The sequence below is a fragment of the Schistocerca gregaria genome, chromosome 6 (genome assembly GCF_023897955.1).
Source record: "Schistocerca gregaria isolate iqSchGreg1 chromosome 6, iqSchGreg1.2, whole genome shotgun sequence".
Taxonomy (NCBI): Eukaryota; Metazoa; Arthropoda; class Insecta; order Orthoptera; family Acrididae; genus Schistocerca; species Schistocerca gregaria.
Window position 1 is genome coordinate 189,166,835 of NC_064925.1, and position 27,893 is coordinate 189,194,727.

The 27,893-nt window shown below is 37.9% G+C and overlaps 1 protein-coding gene across 1 annotated transcript; it reads right to left on the reverse strand.

The window, feature by feature from the left end:
* Nucleotides 1-8,688: 8,688 nt before the first annotated feature.
* LOC126278796 (uncharacterized) lies at nt 8,689-23,149 on the reverse strand. The gene is made up of 3 exons (XM_049979071.1): nt 23,089-23,149; nt 11,758-11,913; nt 8,689-8,959 (listed from the first exon to the last, which is right to left on the reverse strand). The coding sequence occupies exons 1-3, from the start codon at nt 23,147-23,149 to the stop codon at nt 8,868-8,870; spliced, it is 309 nt and encodes a 102-aa protein (XP_049835028.1). The 3' UTR covers nt 8,689-8,867.
* Nucleotides 23,150-27,893: the final 4,744 nt, after the last annotated feature.

Genomic DNA, 27,893 nt, shown 5'->3' on the forward strand with positions numbered 1-27,893 from the left:
CACCATACAGCAATCTTTTCTAAATCGCTTTGCAACTGATACTGGTCTTCGGATGACCTTACTAGATGGTAAATTACAGCATCATCTGCGAACAATCTAAGAGAACTGCTCAGATTGTCACCCAGGTCATTTATATAGATCAGGAACAGCAGAGGTCCCAGGACGCTTCCCTGGGGAACACCTGATATCACTTTATCTTTGGGCTTATGAATGGCATCATATTCCTTTGCTAGGAAAGTTTCCAGTTTCACTTACTTGCAATGAAGTCACTTGTCCAGTAAATTTTTGGATGCTAGCTGACCCCAAAGAGGACATGTTTTTGTGACAGACTCTTACTTCACTTTTGCAATAACAGTTCATAAAACTGTGCACCTTCATATCCTTGAGTGTTTGTTCCAGAGGCTGACCTGAAAGGACTTAAAGGTAAACTGCACAAGTGTTCTTTCACCCTCCCTTAATGTATTTACCCTCCCTTAATGTATTTAGGCACCGGCTAGTAAATACCCCGATGGCACTGAGAGTACTTTTGCATGTGCTAAGACCTTATCTGCTTCTCAGCAAAGTTGTTCTCAAATAGATTGGGAGGCTGTCCATATCACTTACGTAATTCATAAATTTAAATTATTCCTTTCTGTAGAGAAATTTGCATCAATCATCATTTGTTGCTCACCTTCTTTGACTCCAAGCAATGCTTACCATATGTGGCCATCTATCACCTCCACTACTGGATGTTGTGTTTGTCTAATTTTCATTATTCCATCCACAATCCAGCAGTGATGTTACACCCAAACATGGATACATTCTCCCTATTCCTGATGGCACACAATCTAATCTTCAGCCAACATGAACTGGTGTTTTCCCAGCTGTTTCAATTTTTCCCTTAACATTGTATGACATCAGAGGTGCCACCCACAACTACCCGGTGTTAAACCACCTCACTCACTTTGTACAACACAGTTGGCTGGACATGCCCGCCCCCCCCCCCCCCCCCCCCAGACCAGAATTTCATTCCTTCAGGCCATGCTGGCATCAGCTATACCTAAACTAAGATGCTCTGTTGTGAATCCTGAATGAGGGCCACTGCCGTGTTCTGATCCACTTCTCTTATGCCACAACTGCTGTACCCCTCCACATTGCCCATTGGGTCATGCCCAGGATGAAAAATTATTTGCTATAGTCTATAGTCATAATTCTATTTGGTCTATTGATTACCTGTTTTGGCACCTAGTACTTTCATCAGACCATACTCTGTCACGCAGCTGTCTAGTTCACTTAGACATGTTGGCACAACACATTTATTCTGGCCAAATATTGACTCAGACATCATGAACATGGTCTGCCAGGCCTATCAAGCTGCACCACTTACACTTTTGAACAATTTTATGCCCATAACAGGGTTCAACATCTTCAATGTGCCTTTTCACATGGCCTTCAACAGTCACGCAGAGGCTTTATCCATCCCCTTCGAACTCAGCTCCACAAGGAAATTATTTCCAACACTGTATTTAATGCCAACAACTTGCAGCGGCACCCCAATTGAGACCTGCAGCCTGGTGGAGCAGCTTCTTGGTTGCCATCACCATCTTGGATATGCTACACCCATCATTGGGGCACATCATCACCGAGGTCTCTCCCTTCCAGGTGGGCCTGCTCACTTTGTGCACCATCCAACAAAGATCTGCAAGATGATCTTGTATTGCATTGAATTGTATTTTACTGAGCCAAGTAATCATAATATTGTAAAATTTGCACATATGATGTTGGACAAGTCAGCATATATTATTAAAAGTAATTTCTGCAATTGTACAATTTTAATTGTTTCATAAAAGTTTGTGCAATATTATAAGAAGTTAATAGACATTACATTGTGCTTTCACTTTTTCATACTTGAAGGAAACATGCATTATAATCAGGCCTAAGTGATCAATTATTAAGAAATTTGTTGCCACTTATTACCTTTTTCAAAAATATCATCTACTGTGTAAAAGTTTTGTTCCAATTTTTTTTTTTTAAATTTATGTGAACACTCTTGGTATTTCTGTTTTTATTCATTTTGGCTGGTAGGTTATTATACTCCATATGCCAACATGTAGGACACCTTTTTGGTAACAAGCTGTTCTGGACTGAAACATTTGTAGATCAGACTGCTGTCTTGTTTTGTACTTATGAATGTGTTAATTTTATATTATTGGGCTGTGTTTGGCTTATTCGGTAGGTTTTAGCAAATGATATAATGCTACAAATGTTAACAGATGGCAGTGTCATAATGCCAAGTTCCTTGAAATGTTGCCTGCATAGTTCATTATATCTCAGATTGCATATTATACATATTGCCTTTTTTGTATTTTAAAGGTATCTCACCTGCATGGTGAGTTCCCTCAGGATACTGTAGTACAGAGTGAAAGTAAGACTACTATAACTGGAAGGACTAATTTGGTGACTGATTTGCACAGTACTCTTAGTATATAACACACAGCTGACAGTTTACTCAAGATGTAACTGACATGTGTGTTTCATTTAAGACTTTCTTCAAGACATATACCAAGAAACTTAATGGAACTCGTACTGGAGAGCTCTTGGTTCTTTAGGAGCAAGTAAGAGATTTCCTGTTTTTTTTTTTTTTTTTTTTTTAGATGAGAGGCTCAAACTTATGTAGGTTGTATTTCTGTAAAATTTATGATGAGATTGTTCTCATTGAACTATTCACTCAATGATGACGTAAGTGGTTTTATCTCTTGATCATGGTTAGCTTTGTCTGTGCATATTACTGGAATACTTTTGTCATCTGCAAATAGTGTAGCATGCCCTAAAGTAAGCTTCCTATTTGTAATCAATATATAACAGGAAACTATGGGTTCCAGGATTGAGCCTTGTGGTACACCATATCTAACAGGCATTTTCTCAGAGGAGTGCACAGTACGCTGATGAACATTAGTATTCCTTTTTTTTCAAATTTCATTTCAACTTTTTGCACTCTGTTTGGCTGATATGATTCTAACCATTGGTTTGCAGTTCCTCTCACACCTTTATTAGCTAACTTTCTAAGGAGTATGGTATGGTCAATGATGTCAAAAGCTTCAGGCAAATCTAAAAAAAAAATACCAGTAGTAATTTCTTCATTATCTAATGATTTTAGGGTCGAGTCACAGATAGACACAACAAAAAGATTTTCACACTCAAAGCTTTTGGTCAATGACATTTATCAACAACAAACACACATACGCACACACACACTCATGCAAATGCAACTCACACGTGACTGCAGACAACTGAAACCACACTGCAAACAGCAGCACCAGTGCATGATGGGAGTGGCGACAGGGTGAGGGAAAGGAGGAGGCTGCAGTGGGGAGGGGGAGGGATAGTATAGTGAGGATGGCGGACAGTGAAGAGCTGTAGGTTGGGTGGCGGGCAGGGGAGAGATGGGGAGGGGGGAGGGGAAGTAGCGGAAAAGGAGAGAATTTATTTTATTTTTCTCTAAAAATAAAATAAATTCTACATTATTTACATATTTTTTTGCACTTTTCCACCACCATGGATCCTTGTTCCTTCCATCTGTGTCAATACAGAAAAGTCTCCTTTTCCCTAGCCAGATCCCAGGCCCACATATTATTCCTGCAATGTTGCTTGCCTCGTGGCACCCCCCTCCCCCCCCCCCCCCTGAAGGCCTTACCATCAAATTACCCATCTCTGGCTGCCACCCCTCCTTCCACAATGACCTTCACATGTTCAAATTCCGCAAACCTGTAGCCCTCACAAACATAGTCCTGCAAAACCATATCATCCAAGCCCAAACCTCCTGCTATGCAATCCCAAATTCCTGGAACCCATAACACACAATGGAAATCTTACCTTGCAGGAACTTGAGCAACATGTACAACGTCACCTCAAAAAGCTCTCCATCCTGCTCACTCCCTACTCCCACTTTGGAGTGCCACTGTCCACCACCTCTTCAACAACCTCCAAACCTCCCCCATGCCCCCTCATAGCCTACTAAATTTACCCCACCCACTAAAACTCCCTCTCACCACCACACAGAATCTCAACCTAAACAGACCTGCAACAAAGTTATGAACCTTTCCTCCAGAAGCCACAGCCTCACAGATGTATGTCCTTTCCAAAGAACTCATCTTTTGCCCCACTCCCAAATTCAATCATGCAGGACTTGTTAAAGACCTTCTCTCCTTCTCCCGGTCCCTAAGTGGAAACACTTTTTCTCCACCAACCCTACCAATCAGACTCAACCGAAGACCAATACTGAACCTTGCCTAACTCAGTTCATTCCTCCATCCAACTGTGATCCATCCCCACGACTTCCAAACCACCCCCTATTAACTTTCCAGAGTTTCTTAACCTCAAACCTTGCCTGACCATCATTCCCCAAATCCCTCAACATGCAGACTAACCTTACATCCGCAGAAAGAACTGCAGACCACCATCTAAAAACTGATCACGACATTATAATCCTACCTGTTCCACCACTGTTGTTCTGAACAGCAAGGATTATCTGATGGGAGGACTCGGCCAGCTGTCAGATACTTCCACTTACAAACCGTGCCACAGTGACTCCATTCCAGTAATCCAGTAGGATATCCAGACACTACTCAAATCCTTAGGCACATCCCAGAACCTCTCCCCAGAGTCCATCCCTCTACTCACCCCTACCACTCCCCGCACTCCTACCTTCTACATGCTTCCTAAAGTCCATAAACCTAACCACTCAGGACACCTCATTGTGGCTGGTTACTGTTCCCCGACTGAGAGAATCTTTGCTCTCATAGACCAACACCTTCAACCTATAACCCGGAACCTATCCTCCTACATAAAAGATACCAACCATTTCCTCCACTGATTCTCCACAGTTCCTATCCCTTTACCACACAGTGCTCTGTTCCTTACTATTGATACCACTTCCACATACACTTATGTTCCTAATGCCCGTGGCCTTACTGCTATTCAGCACTACCTTTCCTAATGCCCGACAGATTCCAAACCAACAACCTCCTTCCTAGTCTCCATGACCAACTATATCCTCACCCACAATTACTTCTCCTTTGAAGGCATTACCTACAAACAAATCCGGGATACAGCTACAGGCACCAGCATGGCACCATCCTATGCCAATCTATTCATAGGCCATCTAGAGGAATCCTTCCTAAACACCCAGAATCCTAAACCACTCACCTGGTTCAGATTCACTGATAACATCTTTGCTATCTGGATCGCAGGTGAGGACAATCCATCCACATTCCTCAACAACTTCTCCCCCATTTGTTTCACCTGGTCCTACTCAGCACAACAAGCCATCTTCCTAGATGTTGACCTCTACCTCAAAGATGGCTAAATCAGTACCTCTGTCTATATCAAACCTACTAACCTCCCGAAATACCTCCACTTCGACAGCTGCCACCCATTCCATACCGAGAAGTTCCTTCCCTACAGCCTAGACACGCATCGTTGTCACATCTGTAGTGACTTGCAGTCCCTCTGAGGGTCTCACTGAAGTCTTCACTGACCATAATTATCCTCCCAACCTTGTACAAAAACAAATCTCTCATGCCTTACCTTTCCAGTCTACCACCACCTGCCAAAGCCCTACTGTCCGGCCACAGAGGAGCATTCCCCTTGTAACTCAGTACCACCTAGGACTGGAGCAACTGAATTACATTCTCCACCAGGGTTTTGATTACCTCTTGTTGTGCTCTGAAATGAGAAATGTCCTGCCTACTATCCTTCACACCCCTCCCAGAGTGGTATTCCGCTGTCCACCGAACCTACACAATATACTCATCCATCCTTACACAATCCCTGCTCCCAATCCCTTACCTAGTGGCTCATTCCCCAGTAATGACCTAGATGCAAGACCTGTCCCATACATCCTCCCACCACCACCTACACCAGTCCGATCACTAACATCACCTATCCCATCACAGGCAGGGCTACCTGTGAAACCAGTCATGTGGTCTACAAGCTAATCTGCAACCACTGTGCTGCATTCTATGTATGCATGACAAACAACAAGCTGTCTGTCTGCATGAATGGCCACCAACAAACTATGGCCAAGAAACAAGTGGACCACCCTGTTGCTGAACACGCTGCCAAATTCCCTGCTCCCATTCCAGCACTACACAGCCATCATTCCACCACCACACCCTCCTTCTCACCTCTCCCCTGCCCGTTGTCTAACCTGCAGCACTTCAATGTACGCAATTCTCACCATACTATGCCTCCTCCACCCTGCCCCAGCCGCTTCCTTTCCCCCACCCAGTCACCACTCCCATCATGCACTTGCACAGCTGCTCGCAGTGTGATTCATTGCCTGAGACTGCAGTCATGTGTGTGAATTGTGTTTGTGTGAGTGTCTATTGTTGACAAAGGCCATTGGCTGAAAGCTTTAAGTGTGAAAATCTTTTTGTTGGGCCTATCTGCGACTCAGCATCTCTGCTATATGGTGAGCAGCAGCTTTCCTTCTCATAATACTGTTACATTCCATCCTGGATTTTCCATTGTTTGATTTTAAGGTTGTGTTCAGATAGTCATACAATGCTGTGGGTTTTGTTTTAGCTTTTCTAAATCCATGCTGTTACTTTGATATTAAAGAGAATCTGTTAATAAAACTTTCTAATCTGGTGTAAAACAATTTCTCAGATATTTTTGAAAATGTGCTGAGTTGTGCTACTGGCCTGTAACTAGATAGATTCTTTTTCTGGATTGGGGTAACTTCTTTTTGTGGAATGGGGTAACTTTAGCAACCTTTAGGAAGTCAGGGAAAAGTCTGTTACTAAAGGATAGATTAATTACAACAGTCAATGGTTCTACAACATATTCCCCACAATTCTTTACAGTAAAACCTGGTGTGTTGTCACTGCCACTGGAGTATTTATTTTATAGTCTTTTTATAACTGTGAGCACTTCAGTGTATGAGGCTTTGTGGAGAAACATTAATGCTTTTGTGGTTCATACATGTGTTGTGTGTTGAGTACTGGCTCTATGGCAGTTTTTCTTTATCAGGTGTTCAGCTACTGTACTGAAATAATTGTTAAAAGCATTTACAATTTTTTCTGGTTTTGATGTCAACTCATCATTTAGATGCAGTTTTTAAGTTTTGTTTATAGCATGGTGCTTGTTGTTAGTTTCATTTTTCACAACTTTCAAAATGCCTTTCATTTTATTTTTAGAATCTGTTACTGATTTATCATTATATAATTTATTTGTTTGCTGAATTACTTTCTTGTGTACAGTACAGTTAAGACTTAAAGTATGTTCTAAACTTATCATTGACTTCATGGTGTTTCATGTGGTTCTTCAGGTAGCAGTTTTTTTGCTAGAGATTTTTCACCCTTTTGTTAGCAGTGAATTTGTGCATTTGTTTCCAATTCTTGCTGTCTTTACTAGGAATGCAATGTTGAAGTAAAGAAGAAAGAATTAAACATGCTATTAACATCATTTTTATATATACCTCTGACCCAGCATCAGTCTGGATCATTTGTTATGTGATATAGGTATTGCTGTCAGTTTGGTTAAGAGTTTTTGTATTGTGGACTTCATTTGTCACAGATGGAACCTTGATGCAGTATGGACAGGACCTAATTTTGGAATATGGACCTAAGACAGCTTTCACTGTTTCGAGGGGCATCTCGTATATATGCTGTCGTGAATAAAATAGAACTAACTCCATATTTTTCCACCAATGCCGGAAGGCATTATCATTTGGCATCATGTAACACTCTCAACATCGACCAGGCTGTTCCAAGTAACGTGCCAACTGGCAGGGCAGGAGGCATCAAGGTCAAATACAATGGAGCTGCTGAGTCGCAGATAGGCACGACAAAAAGAGTGTCAGAAAGTAAGATTTTGGCCAACAAGGCCTTCATTGGAAATAGACAATATACACGCAAACACACACAATCATGCAAACAAGACTCACACACAACATGACTGTAGTCTCTGGATGCTGAGGTCAGAGGTCTGGCCTTTTTGTTGGGCCTACTTGCAACTCAGCATCTCTGCAATATGGTGAGTAGCAACTATCCTTTCCAGAATATTGTTTTGAAATTGGCAAAATTAATATGTTTTTCACATATGTGAACAATATGCTTTATTCTGTCATTAAATAAATGATCTCGTTAACACTTTAACCACATCATTGGCCTTAATTTGTTTCATTTTGATTATGATAACATACCAGACATTTACATCATACAAAACATATACCAATTGTCTAGGTGGATTATATTTTCCAATGCAAGTTACAATCCACATACAAAAATATGAATACATCCAGTCACTAAATTATACAACATTTATATCTATTCCACAAAGCAGAGACTTTGGATTATCAGTAACATTTTGATATCAAATTTGTACAAACAGGTATCAAAATAATTTATACTAAAAATATGTACATTCCTTACAAGTACAAAAAATACTGTATGTTGCACTTCAGTAATCTTATGATACATCTGAAACTACTACTTTGAGAGATTCCATCCATATCTCATTTACCTCTTCTATGGACTGCACCAGAGGTTCATACAATTTTGACTGTTGCATAGGTACTGATACAAACATAAAGCATTCTGAGACTTACTTATGGAAAGTCTGCAATAATGAGTGCAGTAATTAAATTGTTATATTTTTACATAATTGCAGTTACATTATTTCTATGAAATTCTTCTCATAGGCACTTGAATTCAGTCTGAAATGTTTTTTTATACATTTAGGTGAAGTTATTTCAAGTATTGTTAGCTCCTTCCCAGGAGGCATCACAGTCCAGTTTTGAGAAATGTCTGGAGGCTTATTAAAATGAGTTACACAACTTTTTCAAATTCAGTGGTTTGAAGAGTAAATAGCATGTGATCCATTTGTTATGATTCTGTTTGGCACTGTTTCTCCAACAGAATGCAAAGTGATTTCCTTGGTGCCAAATTTAGAATCTCATGACCATTCTCCTGAAAATCTACAACAAATTAACACAAGTATGAAATTATTATTCAACATGTATTCCTCTAAAACTAAATGAGTTGAAAACATGTTTTCATTCATTGAATAACATATCCTGCACCATAAATCTCATCATAAAACTGAGCCTCCAGGGATGTGGAACATGTCAAGATATACAGGCAGTAACAGCCAATGTGGGAAACTTTTGTAACAAATACTAACAATAAATTATGACTGGTGCTAATCTATCACAACTGATAACTATGAGAATTACTTTTAGATCATGGAATTTTATGTAGTTATATTATGATAAAAGCAACTCATTCACAAAAGGCCTTTGCTCCTTCTCTAACACAAAGCAGCTGCTGTTTTTATCCACTACTTTCAATAAAGCATTCATGTATTTTACACAAAACACTTTCAGCTGCCTATATAGTGGCACACTTAGCACATGTTTGACATGAACATTAGAGTTAAGTAGTAATTACATCCATGAGGTCAAATATTCTCATAAATTATATAAGGAGGGCTAATAACTTCTTTATAATTTTAATTACTGAGGATTTTTAAATTTCTTCCCTGATATCCTACTACTACCCTGCTATAAACTTTTAAACCAGAATGTAAAACTGTATTCTGAACCCTATAATCAATATGGAGATTATTTTTGCAAAAAGTATTATGGTTGTGAATTATACTTTTGTTATTAAGCACAAATATCACAAGGTAGCAACTACACAGAGGGGCCTGAAAAATGTAGACACTCTTTGATAGTCAATATTAATGGAACAAAATGACACACAGTTACAATTCTTGCACAGGAGGCAGGTTATTTTATGTGTTCAAAGTGACCCCCATTATCAGCCATCAATATTGATGCCACTGAACTGTTGACCAAATTACAGCTGACAGTGTTGTTTGTGTGATAGCTGCACAGTATGCCTCAATGGTTTCTCATAGCTCATTCAGTGTAGCTGGCTTCTGTTGAGAAACTTCATTTTTCAAGGTCCCTCATAGGTACAAGTCAAGATGTATAAGGTTTGGGGACCATGGTGGGTACTCAACAGCTTCTTTTTGACCTATCCATCATCGAGATAGATTTTCATCCAAGTAGGCTCTGACATCTCTGTGGTAGTGAGGTGGAGTGCCATCTTGCTGTAGGTAAAATCTTTCATTTCCATACACATCTTGGATGGCAGGTAAAATCGATGCTTGCAGCATATGATGATACCATTTGTAGTACCTTCAACGAAGAATGAGCCAATCAAATCATGCAATAACAGACCTTACCACACATTAACACCTGGTAGGTAACATGTTTGTTCATGTGAACATGAGGATTCTTGGTAGTTCAGTACATGCAGTTGTGGCAATTTACAGTACCGTTTCATTTTAATTGCACTTCACTAGACAAGATAATCATCCCTGAAAACTGTCCATTCTCATTCAGCATGCCATCAAGCCACTTGCGGTACTCCATCCTTTGATCCAGGTTGTCCTTACTCATAGTGTGCAGTGATCTTGGAATGCACACTTTCCACTTTGCAGCCTTCAGAATATGTCATATGCTTGATTACCTTACCTCACTTTCACGTGCACCTTGCTTCACAGATTTATGAAGAGACGTAGTAAAATATTTTGACACAGCAGCACTGGAAGATAGAGTTGTTGATGTTTTTGGTCAGCCAGACGTTTCCTTATGCACACCCTGAACAGACGCTTTGGCTTCAAATTTCTCCAGTATATTGTTGTACTTGTTTGTGGCTGAGTTTGGTACATATTACGCCATTGCCACTGTACCCTCACCATGTTTCCGTACTTCCAGTAGCACTGCAATATGGTCTTGTGCTGATCAAGCGACAATCTTACTTCATTCAAATCTTACTTCATTCAATGCTGCACTGTCAGGTGCTCGGAAACACACGCCTAGATCAGTCGAGAAAACAATGGGCTATGCTAATGTGCAAAACTGCAATGATAAGTCATTTTATTCTGAATGTATTAACTATCAACATGTGCCTACATTTTTCTGGACTTCTTTGTATTGGCACGTAAGTGTAAGAATCTCTACAGCCTAAAAGAGCTTCCTACAGGAGGCTCAGTCATCAACTTTACACAATGTTCTTTTTGCAGTTTCTGCAGAACAAATATTTTTTGGTGTCAGTTGTATTGCTGCATAATATTAAGGTAACATGCTATAATGCATTTTTGATGTTCTGTATTACAAACTAAAGTGCCCTTAAATTGCTTAACATACTGACATTCTTCTCTCAAACATTCTTTAGCATGTTAATAACATATATTTTTATTAATTTATGATTTATGTTTTTATTTACCTTTCTCTATAGCTTCTCTCCCTTTTTTACTGATATTGTCACCAAGCAAGAGATTTCTGGTATTCTTTGTTCAACCATTACCCCAATTTACAATCATTTATTTTACTATACATGCACTTAAGCTGGTATTTTAGATGATATACCTACCTCTTTGCCCTTTCTCTAGGGGGGGGGGGGGGGGGGCAGGAACTAAGGATGTGGAATGCTCGAAGTAACTTCTTGGAAATTCAGTTATGGACCAAACACCATACATCTTCCTTGCTAATACCACCTTATGCGTGATATTGTTAACCAATACAAATCAACATTTTGTACAAGAAATTATGATGAAATAGGATAATTTAACGCAATTTCACTCAATATAGAATATCCAGAGACTAAATAAAATAATGAAAGTACCAACAGATAATGACCATCTGCTCAGTTGAGCCAAAGGTGCTTAGTAACCAACAAAATATTAGGTATAACATATATGTACCTGCACACAAAGATGAAAATGAACTTGATGTTGTCCCACCACCTTCATAATAATATACCTTTGAATCATCTTGATTTTCAGAGAGCAGCTCAGCATCAATCCTATTTTTATAGGTAATTAGACATTTCATATTTGGTCCAGAGGTGGGTTTGAGAGCTGAAAACAATGAATAAATATTTCAGAAGTACAAAACAATTTCAGCTGTACTTCATACAGCTTATTATATGTAAAAAGTCAGCAGTGGTTCCATTATCCAGAAACAATAAGGTTTTTGTATGTAAACAAACATGTTTGTATTTAAATATCTAAATGTGAGTTATATAATTTATCATAAATATTATATATTTGAGTCACTCTACAACAACAATTACAAGGCAACATCTCTGAAAATGCCAGTAGGTAAATCATACTGATAAGATTCAGAAATATTTTCAGCATAACATTATTGCAGCAATGACCAAGAAAACTTACAGTCTGTGGATCCTTACAAATGAAAATTACAATTTTACAATCTATGGATTCTTACAAGCGAAAATTACTTTCTCTATTATTAGTGTTCACAGTTTCAGTTATTTTTCATTTTTGAATCAACAGGACACCATGCTACTAGTCTATGCTTCACTTCTTGCTTTTCTACTCCAAATGGTGACAACACATATACATTCAAAGCCTGTCTTTACCAAATCATGTAATTTTTAGTCAACTTGTGGTTTTCATGATAATCTTCCCTACACGTCAGTACCAACTAGCACCTTCAGTCGTTCGTATAACCCATATTATTTAACATTCCACTTTCCTTTGCTATCCTTTTCAATCCCCTTTTAATGGACATTTGATCATACTGAATTTGAAATTTTCATTATACACAGAATTCTCCTACACTTCTACAATTGATTTCTGTTTCTAATGAACTGCAGATTGCTACTGCTCAGCATTACAGGAAACAAGGTAGTATTATCAGTCACTACATAATTAGGTTTGTTTTGTTTTCTCACTGGTCACATTGTTCACTGTTCCTTGGTGCAATAGCAGTTCTACTGCAGTCCTGTGGTCAATAAGAAAGAAAAGAAGAGAGAGTAAGTTTTAACATCTCATCAACATTGAGGATTGATGAGCAGAGACATTGGGCATGTCCTTTTGAAAGGAAATGCCGTGGGACTTGTCTTACACAACTTAGGTAAACCACAAAAGGCCTATATTTTGACTGCTGGTCCCAAAATCAAGGCAGATGTGAATGTAGTGTGTCTGTCTGATATTAGGGGTACTCACACAAAAAGTCAAAATTTTGTGTTTTCTTCCAGAATATGCAAAGCACAAGGAACAAAAGTTTAAAATATCCCAGTATTATCTTACGTGGAGACTTGAATATAGATTTCCTAGTAGAATCCACTGCTTCCCAGAAAATAGTGAATATATTGCAATGTTATAACACGATAAACTTAAACAAAAAACCTACTAGAACAACTAATACCAGTTCCTCTGCATTAGATGCTGTTTTGGTTAACATTAACATGTCATCTGTCTGCAAACTGGACAACATCTCCAACGGTATATCAGATCACAACTGTTTGATACTGAATATGACCATGCAAGATGCTAATAGACAGACAGAACCTCCCCAACAGACTTACAAAAGATCAACTGGCAATAAAAATAATATAGCACATTTCTCACTTCTGCTCCATAAAGCTGATTGGAAAGGTGTATATTGTGCCAGAAATGTTGACAGAAAGGCTAATGAATTTATGAGTATCTTGCAACACTGCTATGAAGTGGCATTCCCAATCAAACCTACAGCAAAAAATACACATCTTAACTGTCCAATAAACAATGGTTAACACTAGGAATAAAAACCTCTTGCAGAAATAAGAGACTGCTATATGCCTACAGTAAAACTATAGACAGTGAGGTATTCTGTAACTATTTCAAGCAGTATAAAAGAATTCTAAACAAGGTAATTCATGAAGCAAAGAAAATGTATAATAGGCAATTCATTATCAACTCAAGTAATAAATCAAAAGCTGTGTGGAGATTGATAAATGAAACAGTTGGCAAGAAAGACAAGACACACTCAATAACCTGCATTAAAGATTAGGATGGTGTTATCACTGATTGTAAGCAATTATGTGAAATATTTAATGACCATTTCACAAATATTGGTGACAAGTTTTCTTCTTTAATCAAGACTCCTGCACTCTCTCATCACTCAGATTCAGCAGTATTCCCACAATCAATTTTCCTTGACCCAGTTACACCAAATGAAATATGCAATATTATAAGGCAGAGACCAAACAAACATTCCTGTGGTCTTGATGGTATATCTGATTGTCTTTTAAAAAGAGTCTGCCATCATGTGTGTGAACCACTGTCAGATATAATAAACTGCTCTTTATCATCAGGTCAATTTCCTAGAATTTTTAAAGCAGCAAAAGTTATTCCTCTGTTTAAAAAAAGGGGAAAGGAGTGATCTAAACAACTACAGACCCATCTCAGTCTTATAAAGCTCATCAAAAGTCCTCGAAAAATCATTATATGACTGTGCTATACATTTCTTGGAAAGTAACTGCATACTAAGGCCTCACCAGTTTGGGTTTAGGAAAGGGAGATCAATAAATGGAGCATTATACTCATTTTTAAATGAAATCTATAGAGCACTCAATGATAGAAAACACACAACAGGTGTGTTTCTTGATCTCACTAAAGCTTTTGATCATGTCAACCATGAATTACTTCTGGAGAAACTACATACAGTGTATGTGCGAATGGATATGTGTGTGTGTGTGTGTGTGTGTGTGCGTGTGTGTGTGCGAGTGTACACCTGTCCTTTTTTTCCCCTAAGGGAAGTCTTTCCGCTCCCGGGATTGGAATGACTCCTTACCCTCTCCCTTAAAACCCACATCCTTTCATTTTTCCCTCTCCTTCCCTCTTTCCTGACGAAGCAACTGCCAGTTGCGAAAGCTCGTAATTCTGTGTGTGTGTTTGTGTGTTTTGTTCATGTGCCTGTCTGCCGGCACTTTCCCGCTTGGTAAGTCTTGGAATCTTTGTTTTTAATATATTTTTCCCATGTGGAAGTTTCTTTCTATTTTATTTACAAACTCAATGAAAAGTTTGTTAACAAAAAGTCAGAAGCACAAAACCTTTCTAACAATCATTTTTAAGTGTTAAAGAGAAAATATGATTCAGCTATTCATTAGAAAATGAAAGCCAGCATATGGAGGAGGCAATACCTATGCAGTTTGATAAAATTGAAATTCAACCCATCTCTCCTACTGAAATTAAGAAAATAATAATGTCACTGAAAAGTAAAAGCTCACATGGAATTTTGCCATATCCAACAGAGTACTAAAAGCTTGTTCCCAACAGATAAGTAGGCTTCTCAGCTTACTGAAACATGGCATTTTTCCAGACAGGATGAAATACGCTATTGCTAAATCATTGGATAATAAAGGGGATAGGTCTGATGCTAACAACTGCTGCCAAATCTTACTACTGACAGCTTTATCCAAAATTCCCGAAAATGTAATGTATTCAAGAGTAGCATCACACATTTGTAAAAATGAAGTACTAACAAAATGTCAGTTTGGTTTTCAGAAAGGCTATTCAACAGAATATGCTTTATATGCTTTCACTGATCAAATATTAAATGCTTTGAATAACTGAACATCGCCCATTCTGATATTTTGTGATTTCTCAAAGGCTTTTGACTGTGTAACCATGAAATTGTTTTAGATGGGCTTAATTATTGTGGTATGAGTGAGACAGTGCACAAATGGTTTAATTCATGTTTAACTGGAAGGATTCAGAAGTTGAAATTAACTGTATAGATAGTCTACAAAAATCAGCAGAGTCTCTAACTGGGGACATATCATGAATAGTGTTCCACAGGGTACAGTCTTGGGTCCTTTACTGCTTGTATAGTAATCACACCCAAGAAACAAGAATCAGCCGAGGGAATTGTAAATAATGCTTTTCAGAAAATTATTAAGTGGTTCTCTGCAAATGGATTCTCATTAAGTCTTGAGAAAGCACAGTACATACAATAATGTGCAGTAAATGGAATAACACCATTGATAAATGTAGACTTTGAACAGAAGTCTGTTACTAAGGCAGAATATTAAAAATTTCTGGGTGTGTGCACTGATGAGAAATTGAACTGAAAGAAACAAATTGATGGTCTGCTGAAATGGTTAGGTTCAGCTACTTATGCTATGAGCGTTATTGAAAATAACTAATCAGAGCAGTAAAGAAAATTGTAGCACTGGGTAAGAAGATGTCTTGGGAAAAATTCATAAATGATATAGAGGAGAATTTTAAGGATGACAGAGAAATATTATACCATGTATTAGGTAATGGAATGAAGCAAAAAGAAAATACTTCAGAAGCCATCAACAAAGAACAAAATCCCATCTAGAAGGAAGAAGGAGTTTTGAAAGTATGGAAAGAATAATTCCAAAAACTGTATGATAGACAGAATGAAACAAATATATGTGGTGAGACAGAGGGAGATGAAAGAAATATCACTATCACAGATGTAATAGAAAGAGAATATCTGCAAATATTGGATGTAGAGAAAGCTGTATTAGAAATGGAAAATGATGACATCACAGTGGAAATGATCAAAGTTTCAGGACGTATCAGAATTCAGTAGTTGAATAGAATAATGAGGATCATATGGACATTTGAAAAGATCCCTGAAGGCTGGACAAAGGCAACTGTTATACCTATCTTTCAGAAGGGTAACAAGGTACTCCGTGAGAATTATAGATGAACAATACCGCTATGTCACTGCATGAAGATTTTATGAAAAGATAATTTTACAGAAAATCAGGAATAAGATAAAACCACAATTAAGAGAAGAACAACAAATATTACAATGCATTGCAGTTGCATTCATAGATATAAAAAAGGCTTATAACACTGTCAAAAGGAAAGAGTTATGGCAAGGTTTGAATAGACTGAAATTGTCAAAAGGAAAACAACCGAGAATCAGAAATATGTACAAAAATGCCTGAATTGTGTTGTGATATATGGCAAAAACTGAGAGTGGTTTATATCAAACAGGGGTTTGGCAAGGAAGTGCGTGCTCACCAGTACTTTTTAGTATAGTCATGGACAAGATCATAAGGAAAGCCAGCCAAGGGCCAAAAGCAAATGCAGATGATGTGATGATTTGGGAAGAAAATGGAGAATAAATTGGAAGAACACCTAAACACCTGGCAGAGAGTAGTTGAAGAAGCAGGCAGCTTAACAGAAAATGAAGTAGTGAAAATCAGTAGGAAAAATGAAAAAATGAAGGATGTAATTTGCAATGCAACAATTATCAAATAAGTAGATGCTTTCCAATATCTAGGAAGTAAATTAATCTTGCTCTCACCAACCTCCAGTTGTTTCAACTTAGTTACATCCTATGTCTTTGAACTTTTATCTTTCTGCAGCTTCTTCAGCTTTAATCCATGAAAGGGTCATTGCACAAAGAACGCCTCCAATTTTTTGTGGTGTCTTTGGAAGTCTGCGCCGGATGTCATTGGTGTAGTCTGCAGCTTCTTCAGCTTTAATCTATGAAAGGGTCATTGCACAAATAATGCCTCCTATTTTTTGTGGTGAATTTGGATGTCTGTGTCAGATGTTGTTGGTGTAGTGCTAATGCTTGAACCTTTCTCTCTCATTTGCCAGTGGTTCCATTGTTTTGCGGTACCTGGTGCCAGCAGAGGAGTGTTCCAAAGTGGAGTCTGATATGGACGCTCATATAAAACAGCGATGTGTGACTGAACTCTTCAGTGCTGAAGAAATTGTGAGGGTTGAAATCCATCAATGCTTGCTAAAGGTGTATGGAGATGATACAATAGAGGTGAGCAATGTGAGACAATGGGTATTGCATTTCCAAGGTGGTGAAAATGGTGTGAATAACAAGCCATGGCCCACTCAACGCTACACAGCTGTCATCCCTCACAATCAAGAGCGTCTTGATCAACTCATTCATGCTAATTGGCAGATAATGGTCATAGAATCATGTATAAAGCTGAATATTGGCTGTAATGCCTTGGAAACAATGTTGGAACATCTTGATTATTGCAAAGTCTGTGCTAGACGGGTCCAAAAGATGATTACAGAAGGACAAAAAACTCATCAATGGAAATCTGTTGAGGCCTCCTGAACCAATATGAAGCTGAAGGTGGTGATTTCCTGAATAGCATCGCCACCGGCGATGAGACATGGTGTCACCACTACGAGCCAGAATCCAAAAGACAGCCATGGAATGATGACATGTGAATTCTCTGTCAAGGAAGAAATTCAAGACACAGTTCATGTACTGTTAATACAACAGCTGATTCCTCAAACTGGGGGGCTATCAAGCACGGGGTCCCACAGGGTTCGGTCTTAGGTCCTTTACTGTTCTTGATATACATTAATGACTTCCATTCCATATTGATGAAGATGCAAAGTTAGTTCTTTTTGCTGATGATACAAGTATAGTAATAACATCCAAAACCAAGAACTAAGTGATGTAATTGTAAATGATGTTTTTCACAAAATTATTAAGTGGTTCTCAGCAAACGGACTCTCTCTAAATTTTGATAAAACACAGTATATACAGTTCCGTACAGTAAATGGCACAACTCCAGTAATAAATATAGACTTTGAACAGAAGTCTGTAGCTAAGGTAGAATTTTCAAAATTTTTAGGTGTGTCCATTGATGAGAGGTTAAACTGGAAGCAACACATTGATGGTCTGCTGAAACGTCTGAGTTCGGCTACGTATGCTATTAGGGTTGTTGCAAATTTTGGTGATAAGAATCTCTGTAAATTAGCTTACTATGCCTACTTTCATTCACTGCTTTCGTATGGTATCATATTCTGGGGTAATTCATTGTTGAGTAGAAAAGTATTCATTGCTCAAAAACGTGTAATCAGAATAATTGCTGGAGCCCACCCACAGTCATCTTGCAGACATCTATTTAAGGATCTAGGGATCCTCACAGTAACCTCACAGTATATATATTCACTTATGAAATTTGTTATTAATAATCCAGCCCAGTTCAAAAGTAATAGCAGTGTGCATAGCTATAACACGAGGAGAAAGGATGATCTTCACTATGCAGGGTTAAATCTGACTTTCGCACAGAAGGGGGTAAATTATGCTGCCACAAAAGTCTTTGGTCACCTACCAAACAGCATCAAAAGCCTGACAGATAGTCAACCAACATTTGAAAATAAATTAAAAGAATTTCTAGATGACAACACCTTCTACTCATTGGCTGAATTTTTAGATATAAATTAAGGGAGGGAAAAAAACTAACTTAAGCATTAGTGTCATGCAGTATTTTGTTAATGTAATATCTTGTACAGACATCTTTCATTAACCTGACACGTTCCACATCATTACGAAGTGTCATATTCATGATCTATGGAACACGTATTAATCTAATCTAATCTAATCTAAGCCCTCTACAGGCAAAGTGATGTACACAGTGTTCTGTGAGAGTCAGGGTCTGCTTAGTTTGGCTGTTCTGGATCCTGGAGAAACTGTCAGTTCAGCACACTACAAGATGACACTGACTAAGGTGAAAGTCCGAATTTCCAGGGTAAGGCCAAAGAAGAAGACCAACTTTCACCTGCAACTCCACACCAATTTTGTAAGCATGCAACTCACTGCAAAATTTGGCTGGACTGTCATACTACATCCACTGTACAGTCCCAATTTAGTTCCTTCAGACTTCCATCTCTTTGGGCCACTGAAAGATGGACTGCAGGGCGAACATTTTCAAGACTTGGATGCTGTTGTCAAAGCTGTAAGGAAGTGGTTAGCCTCAGCTGGTTCTGATTTTTACATGTGCAGCATGGAGGCTCTGGATCATCATTGCCAAAAGTGCACAACATATGGTGGTGACTGTGTGGAAAAATGATAGTCTGCAGCTGAAATATTACTCTGTTTATCTGTGCTGTTGTGATTTCTGTATTCCTGTTATTTCCATTAGTAAATATAGGAGGCATTACTTTCAGAATGACACTCTTACATTCAATAATTAGTCAAATACAGTCCATATCTGCTTCTAAAATTAGAAATGTAATAAATGCTGATTTTCCTATCTATCTTCTAATATAAGTAATTTGCAGTTACAGACTGAATTTTTTTCTATCATACATTTTTTCAACCTCTTTAACATTCGCAGAGCTAGTTCGCATATATATATTTCTAATGTTGTAGTGGATCATAGTTTTCTATGTATTCTGATAGTTCATTTACTGTACTATTCATAGTAATTCACCTGCATTCCTATTTTCTTGTTAGCTATTTGATTTTGTGCTGGTAACACTGTACTCACATCACTAGAACTCTTGATCTTCATGTGTCACGCTTCAATAATTCTCACTATATTTAAGTTGAAACTATACAGTTCTCTTTCCAAGTCCTCTACCCTTCCTTCACCATTAAGTAATCTAACACTTGATGCTCTTCAATAAGTTTAATGCCTCATTTGTTTGTGATATGATTAAAATATATTTTGTAAATATTTTTACAGCTATATTTTTACTAATTTATGGGTCACTTTGTTTGATGCATCTACATCATCTGCATTGCAGTAGTCTGCAGTTCATGTCAAGTGCTTAACAGGGGGTTCACAGAGCCACAGTCAGATTATTTCTCAACTGTTCCACTCTCCAATAACATGTGGAAAGACTGAACACCTAAACCTTTCCATGCAAGCTCTGATTTTTCTTATTTTATTACAATGATCATTTCGGCCTATGTGGGTGGTCATCAGCAAAATATTTTCATATTTAGAGGAGAAAGTTGGTGATTGAAATATCATTCAAAGATTTCACTGCAATGATGAACACCTTGATTTTAATGACTTTAATCCCAGTTCACATATTTTATCCATGATGCTCCATTTTGTGATAATGGAAAACAAACTGTCCTTCTCTAAACTTTTTAGGTAACCTCCATCAATCCTGACTGGTAAGGATCCCTTACCATACAGCAATACTCTTGCAGAGGATGAACTATTCTAATGTAGACAGTCCCTTTAGCAAAAGAACTTCTTCATTCTAAAAGTTATGTCAATAAAATGAAATCTTTGATTCTCATTCCCAACAACATTTCCTACATGATGGTTTCAACTTAAGTTGCTCGTAATCGTAATCCCTAAGTACTGTTTTTGTATTATTTGTTGTGTAATGAAATTTAATGGATACTTTTTAGTACTCATTGGGATGAACCTGCACTTTTTATTGTTCAGGGTCAACTATCACTTTTTGCATCTTATAGATATCATGTCTAAATCATTTTGTAATTGTATTGGTTTTCTGATGACTATTAGACAGTAAACAACAGCAGCACCTGTAAACAATCTAAGATGGCTGTTCACATTTTTCCCAAATTATTTATACAGATCAGATACAGTAGAGGGCCAATAACATATCCTTAGTAATGACAGATATAATTTCTTTTGCACTCAATGAGCTCCATTTAGGTACTACAAACTGTCATTTCTGACAGGGAGTTACAAATCCACTCAATCAGCTGAAAAGCTACTCTGTGGGCACAAAATTTGATTAGAAGCCATGTGTGAAGAATTGTATCAAAAGCCTTCCGTAAATCCAGGAATATGGAATCAACTTGAGTTGCTCTGTTGATATAATTAATAACTTATTATGAATAATGGGCCAGTTGTGTTTCACAAGAACAATATTTTCTGTGCTGAATGTGTGTCAATCAATCATTACCTTTGAGGTATTTCATAATGAATGAACACAGTACATGCTACAAAATCATACTACAAATTGATGTCTGTAATAAGGGTCTATAGTCAAGGGAGTACTTCTATTCGATTCCTTGTGTATTAATGTGACCTGTGCAACTTCCCGGCCCTTAAGTACCGGTCTTTTGTCTAGAAAGCTGTTGAATATGATTGTTAAATATAGAGCTATTACATCAGCGTCCCCAAAGGGAGTCTAACTGGTATATGGTTTTGACTACAAGACTCGCCTTTCCTAATGAATTAAGATGCTTTACTACAACAAGTACTTGATTTGAAGTTACTCACATTGGCAGCTGTTAGTAATCTGAATTCTGGAATATTCACTTGTAATATTATCATTGCTATCATGCACTGAAGATATTGACTGTGTGCTGTTGCTGATGTACTTTACATATGACCAGATTCCCTATGGGTTTTCTGTCAGATTTTGAGACAGAATTTCATTGCAGAAACCACTAAAAGTATCTTGCATTGAAGTCTGAGCTATGTCAAGTCAAGCTTATGCAAAACATTCACAATCTTGAAGGATTTGCATTCTTTTAAATCTGGTATACTTTTTTTTGTTGCTTCTACAAAAGTGTCTTGGTTGTTTTGGTGTAAGGGGGATCCCTCCATACCTTACTGATTCACTTAAAATGAATTTCTCAACTGTTGTCAATACTATTTCTTTGAATTTAAGCCACATCTGACTGAAGCTTACATAGTTTGGAAGGAGTGGATATTTTCTCATAAGAAGCTGACAACTGAATTTTGTCTGCTTTTTTAAATACATATATTTCACATTTATTTTTGGTGGGTTTGGATGTTTTGGTATTCAGTTTTGCTGCAGTGACCTTATGGTTACAATTCCCTGTCTTGATAATGACACTTTCTATTTGCTCAGTACTGTTTGTTGCTAAGAGGTCTAGTATGTTATCACAACCATTTACACTTCGCATGGGATTCTGACCTAATTGCTCAAAACAATTTTCTGAGAATGTAATTAATAAAATTCTGGATGATGTTTTATTGATAATTTGAGTCTACAGTTTTAGATCAATAATTCAAAAAGGATGGCATCCATTACAATATTAATAAAATGAAATAAGAAGAGAGCACAGTTTTTGAGTCTCCCCCTCCCCCTAAAACATTGCATGAATTATTGTGGATGCTCTTGGGTACCCTCATTATCTGCATATAAAATGTAGAAAGTTGACAGAAACAGAATGTTGAGCTTGTCAGTATCTCAAACAATTGGTGATCAACACAGTGCATTAATTTGGTTTCAGTCTGATTAACCACTTTTGTCACTTAATATTGTGCATGCTTTTTGCTTCACTCTCCTTAGAATACATTCATCATGGATGCTTCACACAAAGGAAAATTTAAGGAGAGAATATTTTTTTATGTGCAGAGCATAAGGAGTATAGAATTTTTATATCTGAAGAGAAATATTATTTTATTGCTAATATGTCTAAGACTTGCTTATTTCTTTCAGTGAACTTTTTATTTTTAAAACATTAATGTTTCTGATATTAAGGTTACAGACAAGGATTACTGAAGCATTTCCTGTAAAAATTTTACATACTGTGCAGTTCCATGGAAACTGTAGTATCTGTTCCATTAACAGGTATCCTCAGCAGTTTCATGCTTACAGGCGTGCCATTTTTGCTTTCTTCCTCTGCACCATAATTCATTACATCTTCTTGTTGAATATCATTTTTAGTTTCAGGTTTATTCTTGCACTGAGAGAGATACTTGTAACCAATGAAGGCAGAAAGCAGCACTAAAATAAGAAATAGGTATAAGTAATACAGTATCATTTATGGGTTTAATGTACAGTAGATTTAATATGAAACAAAAGTAACTTTTTTTTTAAAAAAAAAAAAAACTTTAATTTGTATCATGTATGAAAACAGCTTTTTCAGGTAGCAGTACATTATTCATTGTATATTGGAGACCATTACTCAACATAAAGTTTCCAGTAGATTGAAAAGTTTTCTTTCTGTGGTCATGCAGTATGAATTAGGATGGAATTTCCTTTATGATATTCAATTTTATTTCTGTGAATTCCATCACAACAGCAACTGTTTATATGGTTGTGAGTGTGCTGTAATCTCTGTTTTAGATTATACTTGCAGAAATATTGTTATAAGGAAATGGAGCTATTTGTGACTTTCTGGCTGCATAAGGTCTTTGATATTTTCTGAGTAATTTTCACAATGTAACAGACAGTTTTACCCTTGCACATGTTGTTGTTGTGGTCTTCAGTCCTGAGACTGGTTTGCTCTCCATGCTACCCTATCCTGTGCAAGCTTCTTCACCTCCCAGTACTTACTGCAACCTACATCCTTCTGAATCTGCTTAGTGTATTCATCTCTTGGTCTCCCTCTATGATTTTTACCCTCCACACTGCCCTCCAATGCTAAATTTGTGATCCCTTGATGCCTCAGAACATGCCCTACCAACCGGTCCCTTCTTCTTGTCAAGTTGTGCCACAAACTCCTCATCTCCCCTATTCTATTCAATACCACCTCATTAGTTGTGTGATCTACCCATCTAATCTTCAGCATTCTTCTGTAGCACCACATTTCGAAAGCTTCTATTCTCTTCTTGTCCAAACTATTTATCATCCATATTTCACTACCATACATGGCAACACTCCATACAAATACTTTCAGAAACGACTTCCTGACACTTAAATCTATACTCAATGGTAACAAATTCCTCTTCTTCACAAACACTTTCCTTGCCAATGCCAGTCTTCATTTTATATCCTCTCTACTTCAACCATCATCAGTTATTTTGTTCCCCAAATAGCAAAACTCATTTACTACTTTAAGTGTCTCATTTCCTAATCTAATTTCCTCAGCATCACCCGACTTAATTCGACTACGTTCCATTATCCTCATTTTGCTTTTGTTGATGTTCATCTTATATACTCCTCTCAAGACACTGTCCATTCCATTCAACTGCTCTTCCAAGTCCTTTCTGTCTCTGATAGAATTGCAATGTCATCGGCGAACCTCAAAGTTTTTTTTCTTCTCCTACTCCGAATTTTCCTTTTGTTTCCTTTACTGCTTGCTCAATAAACAGATTGAATAACATCGGGGAGAAGTTACAACCCTGTCTCACTCCCTTCCCAATCACTGTTTCCCTTTCATGCCCCTCGACTCTTATAACAGCCATCTGGTTTCTGTACAAATTGTAAATAGCCTTTCGCTCCCTGTATTTTATCCCTGCCACCTTTAGAATTTGAAAGAGAGTATTCCAGTCAACATTGTCAAAAGCTTTCTCTAAAGTCTACAAATGCTAGAAATGTAGGTTTGCCTTTCCTTAACCTTTCTTCTAAGATAAGGTGTAAGGTCAGTATTGCCTCATGTGTTCCAACATTTCTACGGAATCCAAACTGATCTTCCCCAAGGTCGGCTTCTACCAGTTTTTCCATTTGTCTGAAAAGAATTTGCCTTAGTATTTTACAGCTGTGACTTATTAAACTGATAGTTCAGTAATTTTCACATCTGTCTTCTTTGGGATTGGAATTATTATATTCTTCTTGAAGTCTGAGGGTATTTCGCCTGTCTCATACATCTTGCTCACCAGATGGTAGAGTTTTGTCATAACTGGCTCTCCCAAGGCTGTCAGTAGTTCTAATGGAATGTTGTCTACTCCTGGGGCCTTGTTTTGACTCAGGTCTTTCAGTGCTCTGTCAAACTCTTCACGCAGTATTGTATCTTCCATTTCATCTTCATCTACACCCTCTTCCATTTCCATAATATTGTCCTCAAGTACATTGCCCTTGTGTAGACCCTCTATATACTTCTTCCACTTTTCTCCTTTCCCTTCTTTGCTTAGAACTGGGTTTCCATCTCAGCTCTTTATATTCATACAAGTGGTTCTCTTTTCTCCAAAGGCCTCTTTAATTTTGCTGTAGGCTGTATCTATCTTACCCCTAGTGAGATAAGCCTCTACAGCCTTACATTTGTCCTCTAGCCATCCCCACTTAGCCATTTTGCACTTCCTGTCGATCTCATTTTTGAGACATTTGTATTCCTTTTTGCCTGCTTCATTTACTGCATTTTTATATTTTCTCCTTTCATCAATTAAATTCAATATTTCTTCTGTTACCCAAGGCTTTCTACTAGCCCTCATCTTTTTACCTAACTGATCGTCTGCTGCCTTCACTACTTCATCCCTCAGAGCTACCCATTCTTCTTCTACTGTATTTCTTTCCTCCATTCCTGTCAATTGTTCCTTTATGCTCTACCTCAAACTCTCTACAACCTCTGGTTTAGTCAGTTTATAAAGGTCCCATATCCTTAATTTCCCACCTTTTTGCAGTTTCTTCAGTTTTAATCTACAATTCATAACCAATAGATTGTGGTCAGAGACCACATCTGCCCCTGGAAATGTCTTAGAATTTGAAGCCTGGTTCCTAAATCTCTGTCTTACCATTATATAATCTATCTGATACCTTTTAGTATCTCCAAGATTCTTCCATGTATACAACCTTCTTTCATGATTCTTGAACCAAGTGTTAGCTATGATTAATTAATGGCTCTGTGAAAAATTCTACGAGACAGGTTCCTCTTTCATTTCTTACCCCCAATCCATATTCACCTACTATGTTTCCTTCTCTCCCTTTTCCTACTCTCGAATTCCAGTCACCCATGACTATGACTTGCACAGTCTGCTACAATCTCATGGAATGTTAAACTCTAATCATTATTCTCTCTGGTAGCCACTAGTATGGGTTTCCAATATTTCTGTCGTCCTGAAATCTATGGACTTCAATGTTACCTTCCCTCATACGTATTCATAAGTCTGTTAATTCAGTGTGATGGGAAACAAGTGCATTTCAGCATCCTCACATAAACCAAGTCAATATAATCATTAAAAAACCATAACATCCTCTTGTAAAGACAATGACATCAGACAAAATCGTATTAATAAACTGAAGTTTGCTAACTAAACAGACCAGGGACATTAATAATGACCACTGCCTATTTTCAATGTCATCTTGCAATAACCTCACACAGACAGCAAGTGGCATCATTGGCACTGTAGGGTATATAAAGCATGTCAAAAGATAAGAGAAAAACAGTGCAGTCATTGACTTAATGCAAAAATAGAAACTATTTAGCTGATATCCAACAGGACATCATCATTGGCTTTTGGGCCAAGTGCAAAAGCATTTCCAAAATGGCTCAATTTGTAAACTGATCATTTGCTGCCATGGTAAAAGTATACCATGCTTGGCAAAATGGTGCTATCTAAAACCAGTGCTGAGGCAACTGTTGTGCACTACGGGCCATAGATAGCAGTGGTGAATGGCAACTGTGGAGCTATGTATGATGAACAGATGTGGAGTGAATGACAACTGTGGAGATAAGTATGGTGAACAGATGTGCAACTGTTGAGCAACTGGCCACCCAGATGAACCAAGGGGCTACACTCAGTGTCTTCTCAATGACTGTTCAGCGAATGTTGCTGCGTATTAACCTCTGCAGAAAGTGCCTGGTTCATGCACTCATGCAGACTGCTGTTTGTTGATGAAAAGGGCTGGAATTTGGATGCCAATACTGCAACTGGATGCCCGGTGTGTGCTGACAGGTGGCCTTTTCTGATCGATCATGTTTTACACTCCATCAGACAGATGGCTGTTGGCATGAAACATCTGAAAGCGATGGGTCCAGGCTGGAGAATGGAGCATTATGATCCGGAGAATATTTTCATGGCATTCCCTGAGTGATCTTATCATTCTGGATGGCACAGTGGATCAACACAAGTATGCATCTATCCTTGGAGACTATGTCCACCGCTACATGCAGTTTGTTTTTTCTAAGCATCTACCTGCAGGACAATGCAATGTGTCACCAAGCTCACAGTGTATGTGCATGGTTAGAAGAGCGCCAGGATGAGTTTACTGTATTACTCTGATAACCAAACTTTCTGGATTCAAAGCCAATCAAGATTCTGTGGGACCATCTTGATCAGGCTGTTCGTATCATGGATCCTCAAGAGAGAAACGCTAGCAGCTGGCCATGGCACTACAGTGGGAATAGCTCCACATCCCTATTGGTACCTTCCAGACTATTTTTCTGCATGATTCGCAGTGATCTGCATTGCCAAAAGGTGGTTAATTCAGGTTTTTGACAGGTGGTTACATTAATGTGACAGGATAATGTACTTCACTGTTTTAGTTCTTCAGGCTTTCCTGGTGATCTGTTGACTTGAGGTTTTCTACCAGGTATTGGGGTCATCCATGTGGAATATTTTATGTGACTTGTTGTCTTAATCATGTGCTAAGTGAGACACCTCATCAATACTTCATTATTTAATGACCTAATTCCATTAGTTTATTATGCTACACAAGCCAATGAATCTTTTAGG